Source organism: Diplotaxodon limnothrissa, linkage group LG22 (assembly GCF_057381915.1).
Source record: "Diplotaxodon limnothrissa isolate DT_005_m linkage group LG22, D_limnothrissa_male_GT1.1, whole genome shotgun sequence".
Classification (NCBI taxonomy): domain Eukaryota; kingdom Metazoa; phylum Chordata; class Actinopteri; order Cichliformes; family Cichlidae; genus Diplotaxodon; species Diplotaxodon limnothrissa.
Genome location: NC_140616.1, coordinates 12,553,203 through 12,578,596, shown reverse-complemented (window position 1 = coordinate 12,578,596; position 25,394 = coordinate 12,553,203). Strand labels below are relative to the sequence as shown.

General features: G+C 40.8%; 1 protein-coding gene across 1 annotated transcript; it reads left to right on the top strand.

Moving 5' to 3' along the window:
- The first annotated feature begins 2,184 nt into the window (after nucleotides 1-2,184).
- Nucleotides 2,185-24,990, top strand: LOC146609534 (TGF-beta receptor type-2-like). Its single transcript, XM_085346349.1, has 7 exons — nucleotides 2,185-2,441; nucleotides 4,703-4,844; nucleotides 7,329-7,519; nucleotides 13,232-13,995; nucleotides 14,840-14,981; nucleotides 22,618-22,742; nucleotides 24,008-24,990. The coding sequence occupies exons 1-7, from the start codon at nucleotides 2,369-2,371 to the stop codon at nucleotides 24,185-24,187; spliced, it is 1,617 nt and encodes a 538-aa protein (XP_085202475.1). The 5' UTR covers nucleotides 2,185-2,368; the 3' UTR covers nucleotides 24,188-24,990.
- Nucleotides 24,991-25,394: the final 404 nt, after the last annotated feature.

The following is a 25,394-nucleotide window of genomic DNA, read 5'->3' as shown; positions in this document are numbered from 1 at the left end:
CTGGCAACAACAAGGCATTTTCACTGGGAGAACTGCGGCTCAGTGAGTATCAGTCCAAAAAAGAAGAAGATTGTTATGTGGGAAAATCCCAGTAGAGCAGCAGCTTCTGAAATACTCCCACCAGGTCATCTGGTGCTAAAAAACATGCCACTTTCACAGTCACTTAAACCGCTTTTGATACCCATTCAGATACTCAGGTTTGAACCTTAGTGTTTCATTTGGCGCAGGTCTACATGCATTGAGTTGCTGCCATGTGATTGGCTGATTAGAGATTTCCATTAACAAACAGCTGAAAAAATATTGTTAAAAAATCATTTATTTTTTAAACAAGTAGTTAAATAGGTGTACCTATTAAAGTGGCTCACTGACCCGATCTGCAATTCAGCATCTTCCTCACTTTGAGTACTTGCCTTCTCCTCAGCTTAGCACTTAGTAATGAATCAATATCCCCGTGTGTCATCTCCTTTTGTGTAATACCTCCGGTGGGCAATGAGCATACATTTTATGCAGAAAATCCTGTGTGGGAAAGACACCACACTTGTTTTTATCATTATTTTAACTACAGAGACACAGATGTGCAAAGAGACTGACATCCCTGAAAAGCCTTTTATAATGCATGCAGTGCGTGTTTGCCACCGGTGTTATCCCAAGGCATGAATCCAGAGATTTGTTATCAGGCTGGTCTGTTGATCTTTTCACTTGACCAGAGAAGTTTACAAGAACGGCGAGCACCTGTATGTTTACCTGGTGCTTGTTTATCTGTGTTTGCGCAATGAACTAGGAAAAAAAATCATTCAAAGGTAGACGTGCATGGAGAAACTTGTGCAAGGTTTAGGGAGGGGGGGCTAAAAGTGTAAATAAGCCTTTCTTGGCACACTTGAGTGTGCTGCGCTTCCTGTAGCGCAAAGGCAGATAAAATCACACAGTTTGGTACAGAGTATATTTATAAAGTTCTGAAGGCGTTTTGTTCGGGTGCTGTGGTCACTCAGCAGGATGTTGTGATCTACTTAGGTTTTGTATGATCTGTGGGGAGCTGCCTCACAACGCTGTGGGGTCTCCACCTTGTGGCTTGGACCCCATCATGCAGTGCCGGGTGGCTGAATGCCATGCAGGCTTGAATAAAAACGTGCACAGACTTGTGTAAACCCACCCACACCCACTGACTAAGAGCAAATATGAAAAAAATAAATAAATGCACCATACTATTTGAGAGTACATTAAAACCTCCTGTATTAGAATTTGTATGCCTAAAATGTACAGTCAACTATCACTGAAGACCATCTCAAAACATGATGATCATTATTCTGAGGCATCTTCTGATGTTTTTTTCTTTTTAAACTCAACACTGCACCTACACTGAAGCCGGCTTGCCAGAAGTAATATAAGAGGTGCTAATAAAGTTCACTGAGCTGGTGGTTATAGAAAGTACAGCTCGGAAAAAAGGAAAAAAAGAAAAAGAGTTATAAGCCAAAGGGTTACAGGGTCAGAACTGAAACCTGACATCACATCTCAAGTATGTAGAGGAAAAGCAAAAGCATGTCTGCAAAACCCTGGCAATAGACCAGTAATTTATCGGTGTTATAGTGGACTTAACCTCTGTGTGTCTTCAATAAAAACCAACACTGTGAGATATAAAGATACTCTCACAGCTTCTCATGTCATCCTTGACAAACCGTGGGCCTGGAACCTCTCCAGCAAAATCATGCAGCAGCAGAGGAACGCAATTTAAACTTTGAACTTGGATGGGGACATTTAAGTGAATTTAATGTGCTGAGTTTTTATTGTGTAAAACGCAGTAACACTCTAATAAATCCAAAACACAGAACTCAGCAGCTACCTTTCAAAGCTGACACCTCTAAATAAGATCTGCAACGAGTGACTGTTTTGAAGTAAAAGGGTGTTTGCATTGACTTAAAAGCCTATAGGCGGTTAAGCTATTTTTTGAGCGTGTCATTTCTTTTTTTCTTTTAAAAAAAAAAAAAAAAAAAAAAAAAAAAAAAAAAAAAAAAAAGAGCGTGTCATTTCTAGTCTTGCTCTGCTGGTTTTCAGCCTCTTAATGACATGCTTCAGAGCCGCATGAGCCTGACCAAGAAGAAAAAAAAAAAGAATACGAGAAGAAGAGAAAAAAACCTGTCCAACCCCTTCTGAAGATTTCCTGTTTCATGAAATGCGCACATACTGTGAGTCATATAGGGTAAGTCCTGCCTTGTGTTTACCCAATCTGCTTCTTTTCCTTCGTCTTCCCGGAGCCGTGAAGGCGTTTAAAAGGGAGCAACAGGCGGGCCGAAGAAAGTCCGCGGAGACTGGATATTAACCCGCTGTCAAGGCTTCGGCAAATTAATGAGAAAGAGGGCAGCGCACAGTCTAAATGGAGCTACTTCGGTTTTCCGCTTTTTGGTGTGGAATGATACTCTTTGGTAGTAGTCTGCTCGAGGAGGCGGGTGAGTTGAACTTTAAACTCTCAGAAAAGTAGTCAAAGCTTCGGAACTTATTTCAGCGGACTCTGTGAAGAAGAAGCGGAGTGATACAAAGTGACAATTGATTACCCTTATTTATTTATTGGGCAAAAATATGATACTGTAATTGCTTTTTTTCCCCAAACAGGTGTTTCTTTAGCTTTTAGCTAAAACTACGTAAAAAGAAAATACCCAGGTGCGAAGCCTTGTTTATTCAGGACACTTTACTTGCTAATGTGGTCTCAAATGTAAATTAGCTTCACTTGACTCCGTGAGTCTCTCTGTCGCAACTTTCATCAGTGCGAATGCGATAGCTTTGGGAAGACATCACCTGCTGTAAGTCACCAGCCTCCTTTGGTTATCTGCATCTTTGATGTGTAGCCACAGTGCTAACAGGTCTAACGCCCCCCCCCCCCCCCCCCTTAAGGAAGACAGTGTTTTACCTTCATCTGTCTCAGACTCAGTCCCAGCGGCACCAAGTGGCTTTGGCTGCTCCTAATCCTTCCCCCCACCTCTCTGCAATTATATGTAGCCCTGGGTGACAATTACTACCATTCATCCCTTCCTTTGCCCGCCTCCTCCTGGGTTAAAATGACATGCTCTTTCAGAGGAGTTGCTCTAATGATATAAATACTCAGGCTCAGCCACCTTCCTACAGCACTCAGGCATGGACTATCCCTTCAGTGCTGATTTACTTCAAAACACCTCACCAGCCCGCTGGGCAGACTTTTAAAATTGCTCTGTGGCGTAGTTTAGTCTGGAGTTCAGGTGTGATATTTTCATGTTTGTTTTGTTTTTTTATTTGTGAAGGCCTCTCTCAGTGCAGACAAGCCCTGAAAGCAAAAACAAAACAAAAAAAGCCAACGATTTCCTGATAAGGTCTTGTGAAAGTGCCTCATCTGCTGCTGATTGTCAGGCGCAGCCATCCGGTGGCAGTGATCTAATTTTGCTGCACTTCCAGGGTGCATGTTGTACAGCGTGTCTGTTGCTGACCCCACCCTGCAGCCTGGGTGTTGGGGGAACAGACATAGTAGGATCCTTGTGCCAGGTTAAGAGCACACACACACTGACAGAGAGCACCTTTCTCGTAAGCTTGTGTGAAGCCCAAAGCATACTTCTTTTTTTTTTTTGCTGACCATGTCAAGAAGCACGCTTTCACTTACACTTCCCCTTCTAAAACTTATTTACTATTTGGTCATGTGATAAACCCTCAGCGGTGCCATTTTGAGACATCGACCAACTTCAGGTACATCAGTGTACCAGAAGCGGTGTTTTCCCTCTTGGTTTGTTCGTGAGTTGAATTCTCTGATGAAAACAGCAGGTTCAACTTCCTGTACACGTGAAGTCAGCATACAGATGAACTGTGGTTAGGTGGTTTAACTGAACCAGCAAAGTCACGTGTTTCCACTCTGCGTAACACATGCAATGCATGCATCTCAATCCTGCCAGACATCGTGATTGTTTCTTCTTTTTAATCATTCTCCTTATTAATCCTAGTAAACCTGAAATGTCCCCTTTACAAACTGTTTCCACATCTTAAAGCCACAACATCCTCTTTTCGCTCATAATTTTGTGTAGTAGCCAGAACTCCTTTTAAAAACTAGAGAAGAGATTCTTCACCTTTCTGTCTCTGATTTTATTTTGGTGGGGTTTTTGTCATCACGTCCCTCAATGCAAGGATAAATTACAGAACTGCATCCTAGGACTGTTTTTGGAAATAAAATTCTTTCTCGCTCCTGTTCTTCACAGACTGATGCATAATCTCGTTTTTTTTCCCCTTTCTTTTTCCATCAACAAATCATCAGCGGTGTTGGCACAACACCTTACTTGATGGGGAGCCGACTCATCGGGCTGACAAATTAGAGACCCTCAGCAAGAAAATTCATCCGTGTTTCCTCTGTTTGTTGTTCTTGCCTGTCTGGCAGTTGTCTCCTTAGATGATTATCAAACCCACAGGCACTCCTCACACAATCCTGTGTGTCTCACTGATACAGGTCTGAACAAGTCCAAAGGAGGTGGATGCCACTGCTCTGCTTTGTTAAGCTCCCACAGGGGGAGGAAAATGTGTCCACCCCTGTAGTATGAAATTGTTTGGATATTCCTGTGGTTATGTGGAATATCAGCTTCTGCACACTGACAAATTCCAAAATACCTCCGTCCTTTGATTAAATTTCAGGTTTTTAAGGCTGTTGAAATGAAATTCACAACTTAATCTTACCTCTTTCACTTCCTCTTTTTTTTTCCAGAGGCCTCTATAATGAAGCTACATAAGCTGTGCAAGTTTTGTGATATACAGCCAACTAACTGCTCGGGTAAAGGGAACTGTAAGGTGGAGTGTGGCATTACATCTATTTGCCCCCAAAAAGAAGACGTGTGTGTCAGTATTTGGTAAGTGTCCACTGAACTTCCTGCCTTGTGATTCTAATGCAATGATTCAGGATGTAAATGAACAATTAAACTATAGCAAAGAGACTCAAGAGCTTTTCTTTGTTTCGTTCTTTACTTTCTGACGTTTATTGTGCCTTTTTATATTTATACGCCTCTTCATGCAAACACAAAGCGAAGTTAGGAAATAAGGGGAACAATGGCTACTTATTTATTCATGAAATCAGCCGTCGTTTCCTTCCTGAAGCTCTAAAATCTCCTTCATTGTGTGACCTTTTGCTTTTTTCACTTTCTCCGTCAGCATTTTGCCCAAAAAGCCGGCCCGATTATGACAGCTCGTGATCGCCTAACCACCCGTCAGCATCAAATCTGACTCTGATTGTGAGAAGCAGTAGGAAGCAGATTTGTATTGGTGTTAAAAGCTTAAAGCAGTGCTGCTGTTTCTCATTATACTCGCAGTGTAGTGGGCTTGTTATGAGCTGAGGTTAGCAGAAAGCTAATGGCACGTGGACAGCAGCACCTCTTTAAAATGTCTCTCATAACCGCCCAGGTAGCACTGCTCAGCAGGAATTCCAAATGTAAATATGCTGATTTGTACAGAGCCAAGTTTTTATTTTTTTCTTCTGTTGTTTGTATTTAAGTCTCCATCCTTAGAACTTTGAATTCAATGTTTTAGTCATTTGTGTGTGTGTATATTGTATATTACATAAAAATTGCCATTTACAGCTACAAGTTTGTCATTGCATTATGTACCTAATTATTAAGGCTGTGCAAAAGTCTTGATCCACCTCTCATTTCTGTATATGTTGCTTCCAAGAAGCCAAACTTTGTTATACTCAAGTGTTCCTGAGTAGTAGTTCTCCAGACTTACAGAGCTTTTCTTTGGACATAAGCTGCTTTTCATTGATCTTCAGTTCAGCGCTTGTGCCTGAACATTTTCAGAGGATTTTATTTTGTGCTTGGGTTGTTGTTTAAGTCATTTAACACTTATCTATAAATCAATCAAGCACAAAAAAGGCGCCTAACAGAAAGGGATGAACCGGTGTTGTGTCTATACATAAGAACTTTTACATGAGTGCAAGGTAAAAAGTGCAAGGAAATATGAGTTTAAATACCTCAACCATCTAAAGCAATAGACAGTGCACAAGACAGGTGAAGAAGAGAGTGCAGGTTTGATAGAGTAGGTGGAGACATGTATTAGGGATGATTTGTGACACAAGGGTAGCAGCAAGAGTGAAAAGAATGGTTTATATATGGGACCTGGCATATGTATGGTTTATAGATGGTGGCACTGACTAAAAGACAGGAGGCCAAGCTGATGATGTTAAGACTTTCCATGGGTGTGACCACGACGGATAAAATTAGAATTGAGTACATTAGAGGACAGCTCGGGTCGAGTGGTTTCAAAGGCAAGGTTTAGATGGTTTCGACGTGTGCAGAGAACAGAGAATTCCCAGAGAATATTGGGAAAAAGGTCTTCAATGTGGACCTGCCAGGCAGGAGGAAAACAGGAAGACTGTAGATAAGATTTATGTAGTAAAGGAGGACATGCAGAGGGTTGGTGTAGCAGAAGAAGATAGGTTGAGATGGAGGCTGATGATCCACTGTGGCAACCCCGAAAGGGAGCAGAGAGCGAGAAGAAAGTACTTTGTAGTACTAGCAGTCGACAAACATACAATTTGTTTTCTTTCCTTTAACCAAATGTAAGAAAAACACCAAACATAACAGTTTGACAGGAATAAAATAATATTTTTGCATCATCAAGTGATTTCTAAAAAGAGATGTCAGCTGAAAGCTTGACCAATCACAGCATGTTGAGCAGTGTGTCTGTAAAAATAAAAAAATTGAGGAAACTGAGCACATGGTGGATAAAATTAGAAGTGACAGGCCAAAAGCTAGATTTAGATGAACAGTATCTAAAAGTTACGTTCTTAAGAGATAGGAAAAGATCCTGTAATGACCTGCTGTGCAACTGGAAAGATGTGGGCATCATCAGAGGCAAAGAAATGGTCTCAGTGGAAGGACCGCTGCAAAGAAGCCTTTCGTGTCTTCTGGAGAGATAAATCAAAATTTGACATTTTTGTTTGAAATTGTTGTCAATATGTAAGGAGAAGGTCAGGAGAGAGGTACAACAGTGAGTGTCTAAAGCCATCTGTAAAACAGTGGAGGTGCCATCATGGTGTGGGGCTGTGTTTCAGCTAGTGAGTAGAAGATCTTGTCTAATTTGATGCAGTAAAAACATACCGACAGAAAAACGCACAATGGAACACTATCAGTCATGGATTGGCCTCCACATTTCAATAAATCGCTGAAGCTGTTTAGCATTTTCCTAGCAAAATATAAAGAAATCAGGGGTGACTTGAGACTTTCGCACAATAGTGTAGGTCTGCCATCATCTCTTTGTTACAAATCTTTGAAAAGCAGGTAGTGAATACCCGAACTCAAACTTGACTGGTAAAAAGTGTTTATCCGCCTTCTCTTTCTCAGGAGGAAGAAAGATGGCAACGTCACCTTTGATACAGTGTGCCACAACCCAGCTGAAAAACTGTACGGCTTAGTCTTAAAGGACTACAACAACAGCGAGTGTGAAATGAAAGAGCTGAGTGGCATGGGCTCAAAGTTCTTCATCTGTTCGTGCTCTGAGGATGAATGCAATGAGCGCGTCTTTTTTGACCCAAGTAAGTTAAATTGGCAATTTGTCAAAATGTATGAAATAAATGTGGTAGAAGACAGTTCACTATTAATATTTAACTTGTTTTTGCTATATTTGAATCTTTTATTGTTAAATGCTAAACTATGCGCAACAAATAGCTGCAAATTTGTCAGTCTAGCAACACTGGTACATAAGTCCATGCAGTAGATTTTTAGAGCCTTTTGAATATAGCTGAGCGCTCTGAATGGAAATTGGTTTGATAAGAGTGAAATTAAGCCAAAATGGTCAAATTGCAAGCTGTAAAACCCAAACAATTAACTAAAGCAGGCTAAAGCCTCTTCAGAGCTGCAGCTGGAAACAGGGACATTATATGTCTAAGTAATTGGTGTCATAACTACATTTCGGTGGGTGTCTGAACTTTGATTCCAAATAAACACAGAGGCTCTCTGATGCCCCTTTTATTCGTTAGAAGTGAGGAAAAATGCTCTGAACTTAATTCTGCACCACAGTTAATTTTTACTCTAACTAGGTGATAATGTGCACTGAGTCATGTTTTTCACCAAGAAAGCAAAAATCAAAGGATCGATAGCAAGAAAGGTGAGGGTCAAATAAGCAAACCGAGGGAAGACAGCTGTTACAAAAAATTATTTTAAAAAGAAAGGAGAGTAGAGCACAACTAACCAGTCGAGAAAAGTTTAGCTCTCAGCAGCTGTTAAGTGACAATATAGCTACCAAAAAGACCTAGCACAGCTTATCACCATGAAACCCACGGCCTTGAATTACAGAAAGAGCCAGAGCGATTGAGCAGCAGCAGGTTCATTTCCAAATGATGCGACACAAGGGAAAAAAACAAACTTATTTTGCTAGTTATAATGAAACAGTGTCAGGCAGCACATCGACAAACAGTGTAAACATTATTATGTCATGCATGGTGTTTGCTCCTTAGAGTAGTGGTTTACACATTAGTTTTGCAAGCCAAATGTCTCTGTTTAAATTCCAGCCAATAAAACATCCCTTGTGGGATTGCATTAGGAATCCACTGCAAACACTCTGCCAAATTAAACAGCGACCCACTGTGACAAGGGAGCAGCCGAGAGTAACCACATGACATCTCTGTTTGTCTTTGATAACATCAAAGGAACAAGACAAGAAAATCACTATGACTCATATTATTGTAATATAGTGTTATTATAGTGTAATTATAGTGTTGGTTTTGTAAACACAAATAAGCTTCAAGTTATTTTGGTGTGCCCTGATGACCTGGTTTGACGCCTGATGTGCCCTTAGCACCGCACAGGCTGAAAACGGTGTTTGGCTGTTGGCTGTGAGCAGGTTTAGAGGCTGATATCAATCCTGCACGCATCATTCTTCTAGAAGTCTGTGTGGCAGATAGTGAGGAAGAAGATGTGATAGAGGAAGTGAAGAGAGCAGGGGGGGAGGATGAAGAGAGATTTCTTATAATTACGCAGGATGTTAAGAAAACATTTTCTTTGGGGTGGTGGGTGGAAAAAACATGTTCGTAATACAACGGTCTTTATTATGCAGCATAGTAGTCTCGGCATTTTCTTAATGTAAGTGTTAGAAGACTATAGGGTTGGTATTTCAAATGTCTTTATGACATTAGAATCATGAACATTCAATTCTAGATGTTCAAGTTATTGTAGACGACAGCACGCTAAGAAGTGTGTGTCCATTTTAACATGTGCAGCGTTATGGACGTAAGTGGTACTCTAAGGACCCCTACAGGTTCTTGTAAAGTTGTTGGCTCAATTATCTATTTAAAAAAACACACACACACAATGATGGATGAGCGATATGAGAAAGGAAGGGTTCCTGCAGAGAGTGCTTTTGAGTGGGGCTCAGAGTTCTGTGCTACACCCCTGCCTGGAAATAGTTTTCAGAGTTCATCACTGGGAGAGTCATACCTTACATATTGCACACCAGTTATTTGATCTGATTTTTAAGTTTTACTCCCTCTATCTTTCATTTCTTTTTAAAGTGGAGGAAGATTCATTTAACATCTTAGAAGTGGAAGTATTTATTCTTTCATTTGTGAGGATAACATGATAACGTCAGAATTTTTTATCAGTTTGTCGTGCATGAGTGCCAACATGTGTGCACTGGGATGCTCTCCAGATGCATAATTGCAAACAGCTTTAGGAGATCATGTAGACACTGGCTTCTAGACTCCAGTTACAACATTGGCCCTGGAATAAGATGTATTTTGACTACGGTGTCCCGGCAGTAATAACACTAAGGTACATTTCCGAGACCTGGCTCTGCACCGAAAGCCAAATTGAAAGCATCTGCGCGGAGCAAAGCACGTCATGGAAACATATTTTCTCACTGTTGGGAATGTCTGTGTGCTCTTTGGAAGTTCTCAGTGACTAAAGTGGGTAAGTTCTGTAGTAAAGGCACTGCAGATGAGCTTGAACAACAGGGCAATAAAGCCAATTTGAACCTGTTGAACAAAGCACCATTTAACGATTCAGCTTTTGCTTGCAGTTTTCCCTCTCTTCATACTGGTATACAGCTGCCTTGAGAAGCAAGCTAATGGTATTTCCCACCCTATTATCAGAAACACATTAACAAAGCCTACTGGGAACGGCAATGTTACGAAATGAGACCTAGCTTGAGTGAAAACAAGGTACGTCAGTTGTTATATTGAATGTGAGCGGGTGGTTTGTCAGAGTAACACCCATGTGAATGCCAGAATCGAACAAGACGTAACAAGATGATCAATGTTATTCACTTCACCTGTCAGTGGGTTTAATGCTGTGACTGAATGGTGTGTAAACAAATAAACAAGTACAACTTTAAAGCTTTATTTAAGATGATAGGTACCACTGTTTTCGATGGTTTCCAGTCGTTATGTTATGCTAAGCTAAGCATATCTGAAGCATCATATTTAACAGGCAGGTATGTGAGTAGTATGGATCTACTTCCCACCAGCAAGAGTATTTCTTAAAGCCTTTTTCCCTCTAAAGATTCTACCCTTGTGTATGCAGTATTTCACACTTTGAACTTAAAGATAATTCTCAATAACACGGTTTTTCACAGCATCTCCAGACCTTAAATGTAGCATTACTTCTGCACTTTCAATAATTCACACAACAAGTAAGGATTTTGTCTAAAGCCCGGAGGAGTTTGGAGGCACAGTGACAGGTTTGTTGTGAGAAATAGCTTCTCACTCCACAAAAATCAAAACAAACAGTCTGTCTGAGGCCCTGTAGAGGATTTCAGACATGTGGTTTCCTGTTCAGAAAAAAAAAAAATTAGAGAGAAGTCGAGGGCTCAACTCAGCTGTCGGTTAGATGCCTGACTCTGCTCCGCGCATTTACACTTGCTCCTAAAATTGTTTGCCAGGTATTTCTTGAAAAATAATGCACACGTGATACTCTTGCCTACACGTGTTATGCAACTCAAATGTAAGCTAGACAGCTAAATAAAGTGTGGCATTTGCTTTAGCAACACAACTTATAAATGACTAAATTTAGAGCGCTTCATACTGGGGACCATTTGAGGTTTTCTTGTTTAGTGTTTTATGTCTGGTGATCTACTTTTTATAGATCTTCTTCTATTGCTGCAGCTTTAAAAACTGGACTATAAACCAGAGGTGTGGACTCGAGTCACATGACTTGGACTCGAGTCAGACTCGAGTCATTAATTTTATGACTTTAGACTTGACTTGAAAAAATGTTCTCAGACTTGTGACTTGACTTGGACTTTTACACCAATGACTTGGGACTTGAATTGGACTTGAACCGGTTTACTTGAAAAGACTTGATATTTTACCCCAAATATAAAATTTAACATGCATATTATATAGAGATTGAAAATGTGACGTCATTCACGGGTAGAACCGCAAAGGATTCTGGGAACTCGTGGCAAGCGGTACTAGCGCACGCAGGCTTTCAATTAAAATCAGTTATACAGCGATAAAAAGAAACACAAAAATGTCAAGAAGCTGTTGTATTATTAACTGCAATAGCCGGTCACATGACAGCCACGGGAAGCCGACGGGTAAAGAGATCGGTTGTTATCGGATTATGTCGTTGAAGAGAAATTGTTCAAGCCAAACATATGTTTCCGAAGTAACAAAGATGCCACGGATGGCCTGGATTGCAGCCATTCAAAGATCAAATATAACGTCCCAGAACACTCCAGCTCACAGGTTAGTCTGCTCCAAGCATTTACACGAAGGTCAGTGTTTTTTAGTAGTTAATACGTCATTTTCATAACATAATTAGTGATATAGGTAAGCAAGTCTGGCGCTGAACAGAAATTGTCGCGCTATGCTCCTTTATTTATTGTGCATAAATAGTGAATTGTCCTGACACAATATTGCGTTTCGCTTCTGTTATTATGGTACATTGACAAAAACATATACTTTTATTTATCCTGTTTTAGAACAGGATAAAACAGGTTTTTTGTATCACTAATTGCCCAGTACGATTACAGCATACAGTATTGTTGTCACTGCTACATTTCTGTGATGGGTACCAGAAATTATTTCCACTACTAATTAATTACCGTTGAGCTCAAAGGTCCTATTAATAAACGGTTAAGGAATGTGTATTTATGACGACAATTTGTGAGACTGGTAAACTTATGATACGTACGATGGTCTTTCGTTCTACACGGTGCATTTCAAGGTCCTGCACCCATCTGTACCTGGGCTTGTTGCAGTGACCGGAAGTTACTAAACTTCATGAGTGTATGCACTCACTCCAAGAACCGTATGATTATAAATATGCATATAAATATGCTAAGATGAGATAGCTGACTTCATCTAACTAGCAAATGTTGTCCAGGCTATGTTGGTGATACAGTTTTTTTTTTTTTAATGTGTATGATATTTTTGTCATGCGATTTTAAAGCCGGTCCTACAACCGCATCCAAGAATAACATGCAGCTTATCTCAGAACTGTCGGTGAAAATTATTCTTGGAGCTAGGTTTAATTGAGCTGCATTTTAAAGAGGTGCAATTTCACAATTTGTGTATATTTTCTAAGTTCACTATTTTGTCATGTGTTGAGAAAAACACAGATTTTAAAATTACATGGTCTAATATTTACATTTAGCATAACTGCAACATTATTTTTTCGTTTTTTTTTTTTTTTTTAAAGACTCGAAAGGACTTGAAATTCAAAGTTTCAGACTTGTGACTTGACTCGGACTTTTACACCAGTGACTTGAGACTCGACTCTGACTTGCCTGACATTACTTGAGACTTGACTTGAGACTTGAGGATAAAGACTTGAGACTTACTTGAGACTTGCAAAACAATGACTTGGTCCCACCTCTGCTATAAACACAGCACAAGCATAAACTCTCACTGTTTGCCAAAACCAAAGCAGCTACCAGACACACCACCTCCCAAATTATAAGAATCAGACATGAGATCGTGCTTGACTGGGTCAGGGTTTGGAGCAGTTTACATTTGTGGCTGAGAATCTAACTTTAGCTCTGATCCTGATAAACATTCCTCAAAGAAGCGTCGGGTTTCTCTTGTCTTCTGATTACTTTACTTGTAGCTAAGTGCTGATACAATCTGCCACAAAGTAATTTAGTGTTTTATGTCTTCATATTGTGGGTGTTGTAGTTTAAAAAAAAAAAAAAAAAGAAACACAGTTACTACTCTCACAGATTTAAAGTGACTTTTAAACTGGTTGTCTGTTCTGCATCTTAACCTCACACTATCTTCATTAACACGTGCTGATTCTTTGACCTTTAGGGCCCACGGAACCACAGGTGATGGCTGTTATCTTAGTAAGCCTGGTGCCTCTCCTGGTTATGGCTACCGTGGTCATCACTTTCTTCTACTTTTACCGTGTGTGCCGCCAGCGCAGTGGCCACTGCGGACACAAGAAAGATTCTCTGCTGGAAATCGACCCACTCGTCATTATAGAAGAAGACAGCAGCTCCACGCACGCCAACAGCCTCAATCACAACACTGAGCTGCTGCCCATCGAGCTGGACGTGCAGGTTGGAAAAGGGCGCTTTGCAGAAGTTTACAAAGCCAAGCTGAAGCAGGGCTCCTCTGTTAGCGTGGAGCAGGGCTTTGAGACTGTAGCAATTAAAATTTTCTCACACGAGGAGTATCCATCCTGGAAGAACGAGAAGGACATTTTCTCAGATGCGGATTTGAGGCATGAGAATGTGCTTCACTTCCTGACAGCAGAGGAGAGGAAGGAGCCGAGACAGTACTGGCTGATCACAGCTTATCATCCACGAGGGAATCTCCAGGAGTACCTGACTCATAATATTATCAGCTTGCATGACCTGTGGCTGCTCGGAGGTTCGCTAGCCCGTGGAGTGGCACACCTTCACAGCGACCGCACCCCCTGCGGTCGCTCCAAGGTGCCTATCGCGCACAGGGACATTAAGAGCTCCAACATACTGGTGAAAAATGACTTGACCTGCTGCCTGTGTGATTTTGGCCTTGCGCTTCGGCTGGACAACTCTCTGTCTGTGGATGAGCTGGCCAACAGTGGGCAGGTAAGGCTTACCTAAGACTAAATTTTGGGCGATCGATTGTTTTCACTTGGCTGTCAATCACTTCAGACATCATCAACTTTGCCAGTGCCCCAAACACAAACCACTCTAAGCCCTGTCGTATAATTCTTCTGGGATATTTGTCAGACTTTGAAAAGAGCCAAGCTATATATCAAACCTTTCATTTTCTTACCCTCACAACTTCAGGACATTGTGTGTATATATGGCACTCACTCCATCTTGTCCCCAGAAGGATAATACTGATAGAAATACTGCTGTAAGTGCTCTTGGGTTGTTGTTGTTTTATCATAGTCACAAGACAAACAGGCTTGATTGATTCTTAATGGACTCATTACAAAGACGTAATAGGCCAGAGACAATTTACACTCTGTTATGAAAATGGCTTGTTATGAAAAGGGCTCACCCTTTGCCACACAGCACACCTAATGCATTGTGATGCCCCTAATGCATTAGGAGGAAGCGCCAGTGGACACATTTTCAAGGATGGTAATTATGTGAAGACGAGCAAGGTTTTGATGAGCTCAGTGGTGCCCTTTTTTTCTAATTATTTTCTACATCAACTTTTTTTCTCATGTAGATAAATGTGATTTGATCTCTTAGAGCACACAGGACAAAATCACTACCTGTCGCTCGATTAATGCAGCTACTGTTTAACGAGCAGTTTTCAACAAAACGATTGCTGTTTTAGCAGATAAAAAAAAAGTGGTTCGCCACCTTCCCTTAGATGTACCTCTATATTTAAATCGTGCATAACAATATTGTGCATTTGCAACTACGGTCAAAGACGATTATTAATCTGTGTCGCTCTCTATTTGTATTTCCACAGGTGGGCACTGCCAGGTACATGGCCCCCGAGGTGTTGGAGTCCAGAATCAACCTAGAAAACATTGAGTCTTTCAAACAAGCAGATGTTTATTCCATGGCTCTCGTACTGTGGGAGATCATCTCAAGGTGTAGTGCAGTCGGAGGTGAGATCATGAAGTCCTTCTATGCTCTATGTTAATCAGTTAACACGCTGTGCTGTAGAACGATCGCTTCAGTTAAAATTCCCAAAGAAATGCCAATGTTGTTTATTGTTTGTTGCTGAGGGGGGGAAACGAAAAGCAAAAAGGGGTGTGCAGGGAGACGGAACACAGCACAAAAGAAGCGATAGCAACATGCCACAATGATCCATAAACACGTGGGGAGTGGAGAGGACGTGCAGTGTGCATAATGTGAAGCCTTCCCCCAGCAGCCTGAGCCTATGGCACCTTAACTGAGGGACGGTTCAAGGTCATTTGATATAGCTCCAACTAGAAGCTGGCTCCACAGGAAAGGGGCCTGATAGCTGAAGGCTCTCCCTCCCGTTCTACTTTTAAACTTCCTAAGAACTCACGTAGGCCGGCAGTCTGAGAGTGAAGTCCTCTATTAGGATAATATGATGGTATGAGATCTTTAAGATGTAACAGGGACTGATTATTGAAGTATGTGAGGAGAAGGATTTTAAATTTAATTCTGGATTAAACAGAGAGCCAATGAAGACAAGCTAATATGAAAGAAATATGGTCTACTCTCGCTGCATCAACTGAAGGCTTTTCAGGGAGCTTTTAGATCAGCCTGATAATGATGAATTACCATAGTCCAGCCTAGAAGTTAAAAATGCATGAACTGTTTTTTATTTTTTTACCATTACTCTGAGACAGGATGTTTGTAGTTTTAGTGATATTGCACAGATGAAAGAAAGCAACAGTACATATTTGTTTACTGTGCACGCTGAAGGACATATCCTGGTCAAAAAGGACTCTTCCAGTAATCCAGTAGCGCATGATGGCTCTTAGTCCTGCTTTTTTTTTTTGAAAGGAGAGATGACTTTTTCCCCACCGTCAATAAAATGAAGTCTGAACACGAGTTATGAAAAGCCTGCACTGGCTTTATCCAAATGTTTTGAATAGATTAAACAACCTTACATAAACTGATGATTTAGCCGTAAAATTAATTATTGATGATATAGAACATCAGTGAATGATTATGTAAATAGAGTTTAGCTTTAATGTGTGTTTTGGGAGGAATACTTAAGATGTCGGTGAGAAAAAAGCATTGGTTTCTTGCCAGAGTCGGTTTAACCTTATCACACAGGAAATGCAGAAGAAAGGCTCTATGCTATGTATCTAGTTCCTGAAACACGGGCTACTTGAGAATAGTTCAACATTTAGAGAAAAAATAACTTTTTCACTCTTGTTTATGTACTAAATGCGAGCATACTATTTGACACTTTACATCTCACTTGTTATTTTCTGTCACGCTTTCTCAGTACTTGTTTTAAACCCAATATTCTGTCTTCCTGACTATCAACGTAGTGTACTCTACACACGTTTAACACTCCCTCTAACCTTTGCGGAGATAACCATCAATTTCGTTGGTAAATTAGCTCGGGTCACTGCAAGTATAGGAAACCAATAGAAGCACTGATTGATGAAATTCCCTTTAGAGGCTGTGTAAATATCCTCAGAAATACTGTAAAAGCTTGTTTGACCTCTGAGCAATACAAGCACCAAGTGACCAACTCCACTGTGAGTTCACTTATTAGCTGTGTGACAGGACTTATGTGTGAGCATTCGTTGACCCATTAGTCATGGTGGGAAGAAAATCTAAAAGTGTCAAAGCCACAATCCATCTTGTAGAAGCCTCAAGGATCAGCCTTCACTTTACTAATGTACCGTTACTCGTGTTTGTCACTCTGCAGCAAAACAAGGTCGAGGTATGTGCAAATAATAGAAGTGGTTGATTATCTGAAGCCAGTACAGTGCAGTATTTCATGTCGACAGAAGGTTATTTGTTTTTGCTTCCTTTTGTGTCTCTGTGGTCCTGTTTGTTTCTGAGACTGCTCCTGTCTCCATTGTGTCACAGCAGTGATTGAATGCCGGGTTTGGGCATGAACACTTCTGCTTCTGAGTTTTCCTGTTTTGCCCCCACTAACCTCCCTCCCCTCCCTCCCCAGGGGGCTTCCTTGAAGTGTATCGTGCAGTTATTCTGCCCATGAGTCCTCTGAAGCAAAAACATGAGCAAGTGACCCACAATTCCTCTTGCTTTTCCTTCCAAACTGCAACAACGTGAGTGCCCTGTGGGTACACATTTGAAAAGAAAACAGAGTATTTCCTGCTTTGCAAAGAGCACAGTCCCAAGACGCAGGGTTTTTTTTAGAGAGATTTTAACTTTGCAAGTGTGGTTTATATTAGGACATTTAGTGGTTAATGTCTCTTGAGATCAGGACAGGCAGTATATAGAGATGAGTAAAGATGCACTAAACAGATCCAGGTTCACTCTGGCTTCATTTGGTTTCCTCTTGAGGGATTTCAGGAAATCTGCGCGAACAACATCTTCATTTGTTTATCCTGCGTTTCCCTCCATCCGTTACATGCATGTCAGATTAAGTCCTTCATTCCCTTACTTTGCATTAGTTTAGGTTTAGCTAACCTAAACACTGTATACAGAATTAAACGTTATGCCAAAACACATTTTTGTCCTGCCCAGATACACTCGACCATTCCCTGTTTCTAAATCTGGCACTTTCAACTCAGTTACGCTACATTTTTTCCTCCCGTCTCTCTCAGTCTCTTTCTTCTGAGACACAGGTAGGTGAGGCAGCAGTTAATTAGTCTCCCACTGCAGTGCAACACACCATAGGCAGCCGTGAAGCTTTACTCATGCAGGCACAGACAAGACAGGACAGGCCAGTGTAAATTTACTCGGGAAAGGAAGCGCAAGGTTCCCGTCCCACCTCTAGACTAAAGATAGAAGCCACTCGGTTAGTTCACATTTTCCTGTGTTTCACATATCTCTGTCCCCATTTTTCAGACTTGGCATTTCTTGGAGAAGTGTAAAAGGGTGAGGTCTGTAGTTCATCAGGACTGAAACTGAAGGAGACGTTTTCCTGTTCAGAGATTAAATCACTGTACAAACAAAGCTAAGCTCTCACCTTGATAGACGATGAGAAAGGTGGAAAGAATAAGCTGCACAAATGAGATGGTGTAATTTGGTTTTCCCTTACTGGCAGCTAAAAATCTCCTTGCAGATAGTGTGCTGGCTGAGATCTGGTATTGATTCTGGAGCAGAGCAGCATGAGAGCAAAGCTGATGTGTTTACAAAGTACACTCAAGAGTTGCTTGCTTTCCTGCTGCTGTTTTTTTACTATGAAGTTGCCACGTTTTCCCTGGAGGTCGGTGAGTCACTTATGACTCCCTGAGATCTTACCTTCCTGAGACAAAATATGAGCAGATGTGAACCCACACTCATAAATTCAGAGTGACACATCCCAGGGCATCAGTATAATGACTAGGGTGATGCCCTGCTTTTTCCTCTTGTCTCTGATGCCACCTGCCTGTGTGAATGTAAGGAAGATGTCTGATCACTGCAGGCAGGCACAGGGCTGCTCTGTCACGGCTCCTGAGGCCGTGGTCTGATCTGAGATCTGCCAGACGAGAGGAAAAAAACTGTCTGTCGACAGCCAGCCAGGCACAAACCATCACTTTACCTTCTTTATCTTCCAAGACTGAGGGAAGGGTTAGAGCAAGGGGGGAAACGGAGAGATCAGCACACCTCCAAGAGAAGGAAAAGTCAGATTCCAGGCTCAGATCTTTTTATCTGAGTGTCTGTTCCTTAAAATGCCTCTGCTGTATAATTTAGCTGGTCCAGATTTAGGTCTTGGAAAGATTGTGAGGGCGTTCCTCGAGCGGGTGGGGCAAAGTAGGAGGATAATAGCGGAGTGGTGTCGAATGTGGAGCTGCAGACGAAAAAAAAAATGCCTCCATTCCCTGAGGGGAGAGGTTGAGCTTGACTGGAGAGGAGGAAAGGTTAGGGCAGCTGCTCTCCAGATGTCAGACCATCAAACCCTTCAGAACTGGAGGGTCTAATGCGTGTGGTGGGGGGGCTGCCACAACGCGCATTTAGGAACAAATTTTAGACTTGATTGAGGATGAAATAGGGTCAAAATACGTGCAGCCAATTTACGTTCCCTGAAGCTGCATACAAAGCGGGCTAAAATATTTTTTTGGTTTTACTTAATGGGGTTAGTCGATGGTTAGGGAATGTATCAGCTGCAGTTAATGGTAGGGTAAGCTTCCAGGGCAAGTCGGTGCCATATGCCCTAAAATTAAGCTCTGCTAATGAGTAATGTTCATGCATACATCTGTAATGCTTGAGTTTAACAACAGAAAACAAGTGTTGGAGCCACCGCAAACTAATGAAAACCAGCAGCGGCTGGGAGTAGATTAGTCAAGCTGATGTTCCAGACTCAGACAGACTTGGGGAAGCTGACACAGTTGTTGCGATCACATTACTAATTTATTTCCAAATACATGGGGAAACTGTTTGGATCGCTTTTGCTGTATTATTTATGTGTTTAGGTGACAGGATTTCTCTTCTTATTTTCAGTGTTTATATTTTATTTAAGCTATAATTAGACAAAAAATTGTTCACTTGGAAGGGCAGCAGAGAAAGACTATCAAACAAAATGTGAAATGCTTGTGCTGACTGATTTCTAAGCAGACCTGTGTGAGGTTAGTATTTCAGTATGCCAACTAAGACTGGTGAGTTTGGGATGTGCGTAGGGGAGCAGGTGGTCAATCTACGAGAACAAAAGTGCAGTGTGACGGATGTAAATTACAAAGCTTCAAAACAATGCCATTCATCAAGAGTTTTTCCTTGTTTGCAGTAGGAAAGAAAAATGACTACATTTCTCTTGGCTGCATATGCACATACACTTTCGACTGCCATGGCGGACAAGTGGGCTGGAAAATAGACATTAAGGAGGAAATATGTGCTAGCATTGCAAAATCCACATCACTACATGTCAGCTGTCGGACATATAGTGTAAGTTCCTCATTGTTACTGTGCTGAAGTTGTTAAATAGCTTTGGAGGAAATCTTGTCAGTGTGCAATGTGTGACTTTTGCAAACCCCAGCAGTCCTCACTCGCACTGTATTGTGCTTTCAGAAGCCTCTTCTGCCACTGCAGTTTAATTTAAGGTTTACCTTTAATAAACATCTTTGCCTTTAGAGCCAGATTGGGCAAATCTGTTTGTCCTGGAATACACACTTTGTTTATGAAGTAGTACAAGTCCTATACTCGAGAAGCATTGTTTGGAGATGAGCACACGAGCATGTTTGCTGACACTTTCCAAAGTGGGTTTGCTGTCTAGAACACAGTTATACACTCCCTGGACCTGTCACAACAAAACAAACAACATCTGTCTCCTTTTCTCTTAAAAATGGTTGACTGGGTTTGTGTTTAAGCTTGAATAACAAACCAGAAGTACTTTGCTTGCAGTAATGTTGAGTTCCAGACTGTAAAGAACTTTTTTTTTTTTTTTTTTGCAGTAGTCTGTGTCCCAGAATCCTCCAATTCCTGTCTGTAGGTTGCATAACTCCCTGCGATCTTTTCTTTTTAACGTGTTTAAAAAGAAATAAAACGTCATCACGATCATCAAACAGTACAAACAACATGCTTATGTGAGGATTATGTGTTCCAGTAGTTTATTTTAAAAAGCTACAAACAGCTTTTATATATTTCTTACCTTTTTTTCATAATAATTCACATACAAAATATTGTTTTACTCTCAGCAACAACATGTTGGCCTTATGACTGAAGAGGCAACCTCAGAACCCGCCGACAGCTGACACAGCTTTGTTCTGCACTGTTACGTAAACTCTGAGATTTACATGAGAAGATGCAGGACAAATCTGCATTGTGCTTTTTTTTTTTTCTTTTTTTTTTTTATTCAGTACATTTGAAATCTCTGTGTTTCCAGTGACAGATTTAATAGCCAGCAGTTCATTACAGGGATTGTATTCTATTTTATTGTTAGAAAATATGTATGTGTGTATAAATATCTATATTTTTATACCACAAAATGCCTCTGCTACAATGAAGTATAAATTAAAGTGGTTCTGCTAGATTCTTACTGGCCTGTAAAAGCCATTGTTCTGTATTTCAGCTGTGTGACATTAAACAGCAGCTGCAGTATCACTGACAGAAATATAGCCACAGTATATTTGGGTCCATAAGGGAACCGTGACGCGCATTTGTCATTTTGCCTCTGCATGCCACCCCCACAGTGGTTTTTACATCAAACTGTGCAGACCTTTAGCTTTAATGCAAGGAGTCTAACAAAAATATTGCATTGACTGGAGCCGTTGTAGTCAATGACTGACTGACGTCTAGAGAACACGGATATCACCAAATGCTCTGTTTCCTCCCTTGAGATGCTCTGCTACATCTTTACTGCAGCCGCTTCCAGTAACTGCTTGTTTGTGGGTCTTTCTGCATTAGGTCTGGTCTTCAGTAACTGAAAAGCATGCTCCATTGGGTTGAGATCAGGTGACTGACTTGACCCTTGAGGAATATCCTGTTTCTTTCCTTGAGAAATTCTTGGGTTACTGTTGCAGTGTGCTTTGGATCATTATCCATCTAAACTCAAATTGCTCTCTGCTTAGTTTTGCAACATTTTTCTGAGTCTAAGCAGAGAGTGCAGCCCTATACACTTCATTCTGCTGCTTCTATCAGCAGTCACATCATAAATAAACACTCGTCAGACAGTTTCACGGGCAGCCATACTTGCCCATGTTATCGCTGCTGGTCATCAGTTTTTTGTTCCTGTTCAAAATTATTCTTTTGAAACTTCCTGAGTATTTACAAGAATTTACCACTGTTGTTTAATAGTACATTGTAACTTTCACACAGCCAGGATGCATTGTAAAATGTGTTCGTTGTTTTTAACGACGACTCTGTCTTTGTAGGTGAGAAAAGTAGAAACTGTTTTAATTCTGACAACTATTTGCCACGTATGCCAGGGATCACAGTCAGACTCCACAGTGACTTTGTTATATAGTTTATTAATATGCATCTCTTTTTCACTTTATTCTCTCAGTCTGATTTTGTATCCATTATAAAATCTGTTAATTTTGCTAGTCCATCTTTTAATGACTGATAATTAGCTTGAGCTAGGTTTTAACTTCAGTGTAATTCAGTGTTGCGGCTGAGGAATCCAAACTTCAAACAAAGAGGAATTGGAATTCATACGATATATTTTTTTCGGAAACTGTTGACTCATAGCTCTCAGGCTGTTTCCTGCAGACCTGCTTTGAAATTTTGCCCTAAGTAAACACAACTGGTAAGTGGCCTTTGACAAGCACTCTGGAATTGTTGTGTAAGAGAGCTGACACAAAGCCAGAGCATTGTTGCTGAGGTTTCTTTAAACTCATCGACAGTAAGGCTAAAAATGTGACGATAGTGTTTCTCTTCAGAAAATCTCGCCCATGGCCCCTCTATCAACAGCTTAGGGTTCTTCAGTTGTTTGTGCCGCTTCAGTGCTATTTAAAGTTTGCATCCTACAGTTTCAATTTAGAGCGCACAGTGAATCCTTTGAGAGGTGTTATTGATGTGTGTGCTGTGGGGCACCTCCATCTGATCTTTCTCTCTATTCCACAGAACTTCATCTGTCAGATGTGATCTGTTTCAAAGTTGTTTTGCCCTGCTCTCGGCAGGTGTAAAAGCCTAAACTTACCATCTTGAGCTGTGCACAGGCTAATTCTCTGAACCCACCTGTTGTTTCTGTGTGTTCACATGCAGACGTGAAAGCATACGAGCCACCGTTTGGAAACCTGAGAGAGCACCCGTGTGTAGAGAGCATGAAGGACAGCGTCCTCAGGGACAGAGGAAGACCTGAGATCCCCAACAGCTGGACCAACCACTTGGTAAGAAATGAAATTTATAAATGCCTCGTTTGTAACCACAAAATCTGTGTTTTAACAGATTTGTCAGCTGATATTAAAAACAAAGCACAGCAAACATAAAATATAAAAAAATAACATTGATTATTTGGGATTAATCACTACGGGCCAAACACAGAAATGAGAATGGAACACCTACTTTAAACAGTCTTCAGTATTCCAGATCCTTCACACTGCTGTGAGAACAGTGCAGGTAATGGTGTGATGTATTCACTGTGTCCATTCTCTGCTCACCCTCACCTAATTCCAATAGTGAGAACATTACTGACGCAGGCTGTCCCTTGCAATATCCACACTGTGTTTAAACTAGGGTTTGCAAAGTTTACATGGTTAAAAGTCTGTATATGCAAACTATGACCTACTCATGAATGTGGCCCCTTTCACATTTTATATTTTTATTATTTTAAAATGTTAATATAGTTTCTTTTCCTACGAAGAAAACTTAAAGTGGCCATGTTAACGAATAAATCATAGTAGGGGATCAATAAATTCTCTAAGATACAAAAAAAAAACCATAAATAAACTTTATTTTCCACATTGGCAGCCAAGTTTTAAATCAGAAGTGTTTATAGTTGTTCCAAACAAAGGGAAACTGTCATAAAGAACGAGACAGTGTTGTTTAGATTTGGAGATAGCTGCACAAATTTTCAGTGTGTCTCCTGGAGGACATTCATGCTGCTGTACTCAGCAGTTCGCTATGTAGAAAATAAAAGTAGAATGCAAGAGGGTTTAAAACCGTCTCCCTTCTGCACAGCTTATTTATTTATGCTTTACTATGTATGTCACAATGAAAAGATTCATCCATTCAAGCTGCCACAGCGCATTGTCACACACTGTCTCTCGCTTTGTTTTGCTCTTCTTTAAATAGGATTGTTGTGATATCTACAACATTAAAATGAGCTCTGTGTCTAGCTACTGGTGGCACCTAGTGTCTCCATATTTTAAAGTGAAGCTGTACACAAGATGAAGCAGCTGCAACATTTATGTTCAAAGAATTGCATATTATTCTCCTTGCAAAATGGTCCTTCAGAAAGAATAACTCTCAATGCTAGTTTCTCCAATAGAAATGCATCAAAAGTCCTTTATAAAAGTACTGATACAGAGGTGCATATGGATAAACACACAGTTGAAAATGCATAAATGCACATTCATAGCTGCAGTTTGAGTTAAGTTGCATTGCCCCAAAGTCAATTATATTGACTAACTGTGAGCCTGTTCTCCTCATGCAGGGCATCCAGATGTTGTGTGCCTCCATTGAGGACTGCTGGGACCACGACCCGGAGGCCCGTCTCACCGCCCATTGTGTTGCTGAGCGCTTCAATGGCATGGAGTACCTGGACAAGCTGTCAGATTGCTCTGACTCAGAGGAGAAAATCCCTGAAGAAATCTTTGTAGTGGATGAAAAGTAAACGCTTAACAGAAACACTGCCCCCTGCAGGGTGACTGAGACATTTTTATCGAGCTGCTGAGGGGAAAAGGAATATGAGTGGAGGCATTTGAAATGTAGATGAAAGTGAACTGTTTCCAGAGGTGGACTTACATATTCTGGATTAAGTCCTAAACAAAAAGGGCGCTCACATTATAAAGCTTTTTTTTTTTTCTTTTTTTTTTTTTTACCAAATACTATTTGCACTTTATAAACATCTATGCACACCAAACTATATATATGTTGTGTCTTATTTGTTTTTAAAATTTCAGGTATAGGAAATAAACAGACTGCAAATGTATTAAAAATGGGGAAAGACTGACCAAATATTAAGACACTAAGATCTCCTGCACCTGCCTTGTTTTTCGAAATGGCCAGGTGGTCTTGGATCAAAGTCCAATGAACTGAATGAAGCAACATTCAGGGTGCTAATAGAACCTCTGGCAAGAAGTGGAAATTATTCACGGCAAAGAAGTAGAGGGAAAAACATCCAAAGAACTAATCTGCAGGGATAGCTGATTTCATATCTCAAGGACTATGAAATGTAAAATAAAGACAGCAAAATCATTCTGAAAGGAGAAAGGAAACTGAGATATACAGAGGTAGGTGTGTGTTTGAGAGAGGGGGGCATTTTACTCAGAGGACTCTAAACTGAAAAAGGAAGTCTGTTTAATAAGACAAAGAGAATAAAAGGAATGCAGAGATGTATTAAGGACTCCAAACTGGAACATCCAGTCACTGTCTATATGTTATAAAAGCTGAATTTTTGTTTTTGTTTTTTATACTGAGAAGGGAATTCTGATCTGCTCAGAAATGATCTGTATCAAAGGAATTTTTGTATAGAAATCATTATTAAAAACGTTACTATGCTCTCTGTTTGCTGTGCTTTTTAATGCTCTCGGCTGCTGTCATACTTTGTTTAACTTTGGGTTTTTTATTTGAGATACTTCATTTTACAATCAAAAACTTACCTGCTGCTCTCTGGCAGGTAGCTCCAAGCCCTCCTGGGTTTTAAATGCACCTTAGAACACACATGCATCAACATTACAATGAGCGGGTGGAGGGAGGTTCGGAGTCTTCTCTCACCCCCGTTCTCTGCGACCTGCTGGAGCAGGGGGGCTAGGACTAGGAGGAGGAGTTGGCCGTCCGACTGCGGTCTGGAGTGTGGAGCCTTCCTGCTGCTGCGGAGT